Source organism: Melanostigma gelatinosum (assembly GCF_949748355.1).
Source record: "Melanostigma gelatinosum genome assembly, chromosome: 21".
Taxonomy (NCBI): Eukaryota; Metazoa; Chordata; class Actinopteri; order Perciformes; family Zoarcidae; genus Melanostigma; species Melanostigma gelatinosum.
In genome coordinates, this window is record NC_136654.1 from 5,652,490 (window position 1) to 5,659,630 (window position 7,141).

General features: G+C 43.4%; 1 protein-coding gene across 1 annotated transcript in view; it reads right to left on the reverse strand.

Moving 5' to 3' along the window:
* bahcc1b (BAH domain and coiled-coil containing 1b) overlaps positions 1–5,796 on the reverse strand; it is a gene marked incomplete at its 5' end in the record, with an annotated part of 46,800 nt that extends 41,004 nt beyond the window's left edge. The window contains 2 exons of the mRNA XM_079293979.1: positions 4,832–5,161; positions 5,760–5,796. Coding sequence (XP_079150105.1) covers positions 4,832–5,161; positions 5,760–5,796 — 367 coding nt within the window. The remainder of the gene's footprint in view (positions 1–4,831; positions 5,162–5,759) is intronic.
* Positions 5,797–7,141: the final 1,345 nt, after the last annotated feature.

A 7,141-nucleotide genomic window follows, 5' to 3' on the forward strand; every position in this document is an offset into this window, starting at 1 on the left:
CTCTCTCTCTCTCCCCCCGTTGTTGAGATGTGACCTTTTTGACGGCTCAAGTCTTGGTCACCGTTGCTCCGGGTCAATTTGATTCGACAAAACTAGATTCAGGAATATATTTAAATGATGTGCTTTGGTTTGCTTGAAATATCAAAGCATGCACAAGAGTGTAATTTGTAATGTAAATGCCTTTAATGACTTTACTGACTTCACTTAATGACTTAATGCCTTTAATGCGTCAACACATTTCAAACAGACTCATTTAACAGATTTTTCTTTGGCCCTTTTTGCATATTTTATTTTAAGTTGCGATAAGTGCACTAATGTGGGTGGGAAATTAGCTTTCCAGTGTTTTGAGGTTGCTGCATGAAAAATGTGATTTTTATAGAATTTGTGTGACGTGAGTGTTGTGTTTCACATCACTGTTAAAATATGGTTATTTGGAGCTTGACCTTAAAACTGTCACAAATGTGCATGTGGCATTTAAAGGACAGACATATTATTGACAATCGGTAACAAACAGTAAGTTTAAAAAGAGACGCGAAACCACATTTTGGTTTGGGTCAAAACAACCATGGTTTTCAACCCATGGGTACAAGGTAAATTAACCCAGTATTGCGCTTGTGCAATATTGACGCAAATGTCAATTTAGATTTAATGTGAAGCCAATGCGTGTGTGTTTTTTTTCTGAGTTGAACTGAATTGACAGTTTACACTCTGCTCCTTCCTCGCTGCGTCCAATCGCAGCTCGGCTGGCTGCGGCCTCCACCAGCTGTCTCCTGCACACAGGGGGTCGTCTTGCACGCTGCACCCGGGATGTGCCCCTTGTACCCTGGGTAGCACTGGTGAGGTGTGTGTGTGTGTGTGTGTGTGGGGGGGGGGGGGTTAGGTCTGTCTGAGGCTCATCCACTGCTGCTGACTCATCCCACACACACACACACACCACACACACACGCACACACACATACACACCTCTCTCTCTCGCTAGCTTTCACTCTTGAGAGGCAGCGGAGGCGGCAGGCTGAGGAGTCGGGGACGGCGGCCAGTGGGAGCCGTCAGGCAGTGGTAATCTGACTGGATTACCAACCAGGTGGAAACATTCAGCCTCTCGACTCCCACTACGCCTCCTCCCTCTCTTCGTCTGCTCCATCCATCCATCTATCTATCATTTACATGCTCATATAGTCTCTTTTCACCCAGTTCTTTCTTTCTGACATAATCAGTACTCTACACACACACACACAAACACACACAGATATTTGTACTTCAGACCTCTGTGTCTCTAATCGTACAAGCATGTAAACACACAGAAATTTACAAACCCATGTACACACACACACACACACACCACACACACACATCATATTTTCTCTCGACGTCATGCAAGTTGTTTGTGTGGGAAGGTGTGTGCAGGTAGGAGGGTGAAGGGGCGTGTCTCATCTGCGCTGCCGTGAAGATCAAAGCCAAAGCCGAGAAACTGACAGCATTATGATGAATGGACAGGGCGGCCGCATGTCTGACACACACACACACACACACACACACACACCGCTACGCACATTTACAGCAAAGATTTGCAGGATTTAGCTGCAGGATCTTGCGCTTCGCTAACAAGACTGAACGGGAAGAATGAGAGAAAGGAGAGAGAGAAAAGAAGAAGAAAAAAAACGTCAAATGGGAAAGATTGAGGAAAAGACAGAAAGACGCTGCAGCGAGGTTATCTAGTCCAACCAAAAAAAAACACTGATTATGGTTTATTACTTTTTCAAAGCACAAGCAGATTAAGATAGAAACCCTGTGTGTATGTGTGTGTACAGCTGTGCATGCGTGAATGGGCGTTCTTTCTGTCTATATTACTAGGTCACACACGCACACTCGCTCAAACACACACATATACACACACACGCACACACAGTCATGTAAACAAAAACCGTCTGCTGTCTGGGAAGTAACACACCTGTTCAATGACAAGCTGTGCCACGCCCTCCATAATACTGCACACCTGTGCTACTGCAGGCTAAGCCTAACCTTAATCACACACACACACTTGCACAACTACTGCCCAGGGGCTAACATCACAGAAAAGGGGAAGAAAGAGAGGGAGACTGGAATGAAAGCAAAGCAGTGAAACAGGGAGGGGAAAGAGAGACAAAGGCTTTCCCACCGCTCCTATCAGTAATCTAAACGCCTGTGTCATGTCATTGCGGGGTTTTATCAAATGTGGGCTGAATCTTATGGCGTTGGTATGCGGCTGTCATTCCATCACCTTGTCAAGCGCGACCATATTCAAGCAGACACCATGCTGATCTAAATAAGAGGCTTCGGCAAATTGATGGATTGCAGGTTTTCCGGGATATGAAGAAACGGGGGGAATGAGAAGGGGTTTTTTTTCTTCATACTTTGAATTACTGTAAGTGATACACCCGGTTTGGTCCTGTGAGACAGTAAAAAAAAAAATGTGTCTGTGTCTCTTTCCAAAGATCTGAAACAAACCCCCCATCGTAACCCCCCTCCTGCCCCGGTATGGCCAACCCCACATCATATCTACCCCCTGTGCCGAGGCCTAGGGCCAGGCATACAGCTTTCTGAATCTCTAAGGGGGGCAAGCACAAAGGTAACCCCATCCTAACCTCCCAGCATACACACACACACACACATACGTACCCCAACCCCCATCCCAAAACAACAATCCTCTATGCCCATCATGTCAGTCAAAAACCCCATCAGGGACATGCATGGAGAGTCTGGATATCTGGAATCTCAATACAGTGTCATGCACCTTGAGACCCAGTGAGAGGCCCTCTTGAATATATTTCAATAGCATTATCACCCTGCATTACTACGCTTTTTTTTCCTTTCAACTTTACAGAATCATCTTTAAATTGGACCATAATGTGTGTCAGCGGGTAGCGATATCAGTCAAAGGGGAGTGTAATCGGTTGAAATTGTTATGCAAGTTGGATGTGTGTTTGTTAAAACAACCTCACCATCAGTCAGAGGTTTAAATATGATATGGCCATATTTTGGGTAAAATCACTTCAGTCAAATTTTGAGGAGACATGCAGCTAAATGTCTCATTAAATATATAAAATATTCTGTTATTACAAAATTAATATAATTGTTGTGAAATATATTTTAATGGTGTAGAACTGTAAATAATTGAACGTGTGTCATACCACAATACATACAAGTATTGCAGAGTAATGTATAATACATTTAGTCGACATTACATTTACAATAACACATTTGTTAAACATATAGACGATTAAATATGTTGCATTTTAAAATGTATTTCAAAAGAATCCTAAATTATGAATAATTACAAGTGTAAATATTGTACTGGTAGTCCTACAGTGTAAATTGATTGTACGACGTTAAAGCGTATACACAGGCTGCATACACAATACAGTTAAGTAAAAACATATGTTGTTATGCGTTTGGAGTCATGAAGAGTGTAAGAACATTTCTGAAGACAACACCAGCTGATAATAATATTATTACTTTTGATCGGGCTTCCTCCATTTGAAGAAGCCAACACCAGAACCAGGACCTCAAAGACACCGAATGTCAAACTGGTTTAGTTAGATTCCTGCAAACAGCTGAATGTGTTTGACTGGAAATGTAGAAATGAACAATAATAATAATTTAAAAAAGTTAAAATCCCGCACTGGACGTCTGCCTCGTTTTTTTTTGTTGCTGTTGTGTAAAACGAATGAATATGCAAATGAGCGGAGACATAGGATGTGTGGATCCTACGACACCATTGATTCATAGGCCCGAGTCTCAACGTCTATTTAAAGCATTTGATAAATGATAATTAATGAGATTTCTCATCGAGCACGTTTACATTCATCCAGTTAGTCCAGTTGACAGACACTGTATGATTTCGAGCAGTCTTTCTTTCTCTCTCTCCACACACACACACACACGCACACACCCACGTACAACCCCCGCCCCCCTCACCCCTATTGAGACAGGATACCAAAGCTACTTGTTAAATCTAATGCATGCACTGTCAACCCATTCGCACCCCGTCACGTCCCCGCTCAATATAGAAACCGGATTTTCTGGTATTACCCGCACCTCTAGCAGAGCCTCCCTTCCACCATCGCGACCCCCAGTTTGTGACCAGTACAAACCAGCATGTGACCCCGGACCCTCCAGCACCAACCCACCAGGCTCCGTGGAGCCACACGACCACGCGTGAAGGAGGAAACGTTGCACAGAAACTGCAGTCAGCTATAGCTTTAATTTATTGTTTAATTGGAAATATAAGCAGTGGAATTACCAATTCTAATTAATTACTTCAAATGGCAATGATTAGTACTTTACTAATTGATGAAACCATATAAATCTATGACAAGATTATGCTACTGAAAACGCCTAATAATCCATGTGTGATAAAGACGAATAATCCTATAATGTTTGTAAAATCACGAGAGGTTTTAAGGGAGGTATGCAGTCAATTTAAAGTTGATCTGATTCGCCAAGTTTCTTTAAAAGGGAAATATCCCACCGTGTTGCATGTTTTGTTTTTACGCGAGGCTGAAACACTGAATTGATACAGAAAGCAGCTATGTCATAAACTGTTTATTAAATAAAATAAAAAATAAAACTCTTGATGATGTCTGCGCATTTGTTCCATTAATTTCTAATAGCGCACAATCTGAGCAATTTCCTTCCACAGTAAAAGAGCTCGTCCAACGAGCTTTCAGGTTTCCCAAGTTTGAAATATGCAGAGCATATATGCTTCAGACAAAAGAGAGACAATTATATATATTTTTTAAACCCACACTTGTCCATTTAAACACACACAAAAAAAGCTCCATTCAAAACTGACCTGAGTGCGGACCCATGGAGAGGTGGGACGAGTAGTATTTCCCAGGCTGGAAGTGAGCGGGGTGCTGCACGGAGCCGTGGCCGCTGGCGCCAACCGAGACGCGGCGCTGTGAACCAACGCGCCCCGCTCCGTCAGGAGGTGGTGCGGAGGAGCGAAATCTCGGCTTTCCATCCCGTTGAGAAGCGATAAATCCAAATCCGAAGTAAAATCCGGAGGCACCGAAGGTCTCAGGCACCCAGATGCGAATAATCCCTTTTATGAACTTCGGGCTCCCCTCGCATTGAGCGGAGTTTTGGCTTTGCAGGGTGGAAACTGAGTCCCCGTCATGTCCTACAAAAGGGAGAGCAGGAGACACGTCAAAGCGCTGACAATAATGAGCCGACCGGGATGTAATGCTGATGAAAGGCTGAGCTGAGAGACAGTCGCTGTTCATGTTTAGACAAACAAACCAGCATTTACACACACAAAAAAGCGATTCAAATTTCACAAAAACGAGCCCATTTACACGTCGTTCTCACTCGTTTGGTGCTTGTCCTCCACGTTTCATTTAACGAAGATTTATATGCAGCCCGGGAAGGTGGAGTGAAGTGTGTTCTGCAGATAAAAAAAAAGCGTGGTTGAGCTGAGTTTATGTGGATTTAGCCTGCACCTCATCGTTGGAGTCTTTGCTCCCCCCCCCCCCCCCCCCCCCTCATCCTGTGACCAAACACGATGCAAATAACGCACACGGGAGCTTTCTTTATCGGCGAAAAGAATGGAAGGGAAAGGGGGAGATTTGGCTCAGGTACAACAAATGGTGCATATACAGTACAAGAGTTCACAGCCGTAAAAAAAAAAAAAACAGAAAAGAAAAAAAAGGCTCTCTCGATGAAGGACGAGTTGTTAGGTCTTTAGACTGAACAAGGACTAGGCCATAAACAAGCTGGACCTCGGGGGATCTCGCACTCAAATATGAAGAAAACCATTTTGCACAATATGCCCACGAATACGAAACGCACAAACCCAAAATGATGGCGACTAATATCTATTCCCCGACCTCAGTGTTCCCATAGCGCCCCCCCCCCCAAAAAAAAAAAAGAAAGCCGAACGAAACGCACACGTTTCTGCTTTGATTAATGGTTGTTGTTGATGTAAATTTGTTTGATTTCTTTCCTCATTCGGTTGTCATAAAATCTGATCCATTGTGCACTCATTTGACGAGCACTTGAGAGGACATGATATTCTATATGTTGTTTTAAAGCAATAAAACGTGGGTTTTGTATAAGATCCAGTAGACACACACATGCCAGCCTTGGATCAATGCGGGTTTACAGCTTTTCAGAATTAAATCTGACTTTACTGATCCTTGTTTTTTATGGATTGACCAAACTTGTTTCCCCTTTGATGTTTGGCTTTTTTTCTAAATAGTTGGCACGGTTGTGACCTAGATTCTTATTTATGGTGTTGCTTATTAATGAAAACGGTGATGAAGCAGCTATTTCTGTCAACTCCTGCAGGGTCAGCAGCAGTGGCCCTTCTCCTCCTGGCAATGGCAAGCGCCATGCATCTCCGCTACGTATACAGTATACTGTAGGCTACACTGTAATCACAAACACAAATCAAATCACCTTTATGCTCCGGTGCGAAAGAGCGACGCAATAAACAGTGAAATAGACTAGGACATCATCGACTTTATATGTATGCCTTATAGCCTATAGGTCATTTACTTAAATAGGGCTCCATGTGACGCTCAGAGAGTGAGAGCTGGGCGCCTGCGTTCACCAAACACACCTCAGCAATCCATTTGTTAGGCTTCGCAATGCATGGCACGTCCATCTAGCGCTCTGTAGATGCTGATAGCACCTCCCAGGAATCAACGATAAAGGAACAAAGAAAATATCAAATGCTCTGGTGGACTAGGGGCTTGTGAAGTGCACAGACTGCATGAGCTCGGATGTTCAAGTCTCTTTTACGCGCACACACACACACACACACACACACACACTATCTCACAGACAAGCTGCTCAAGGACTCCCAACTTTCAGGAATTGTGTTTTTCTTTTTTTTGCGGAGGGGGGGGGGGGTCTCCAAAGTTCATCAGCTCTGACAGAATGAATGTGTATGTATGTATGTGTGTGTGTGTGTGTGTGTGTGTTCGTCCAAACACTCCAAAATATCCAATGCATGCGCATATCTAAATGCTTCCCATATGAATATCTGCCCTAAACTGCGAGTGCATTTAAATAATTTAATTTCCCTTTTGTCAGTGAGCACCACGTTATCGTTTTTGACCACATCTAGTCGACAGCAAGAGGGAAAATGAGGGTGAAC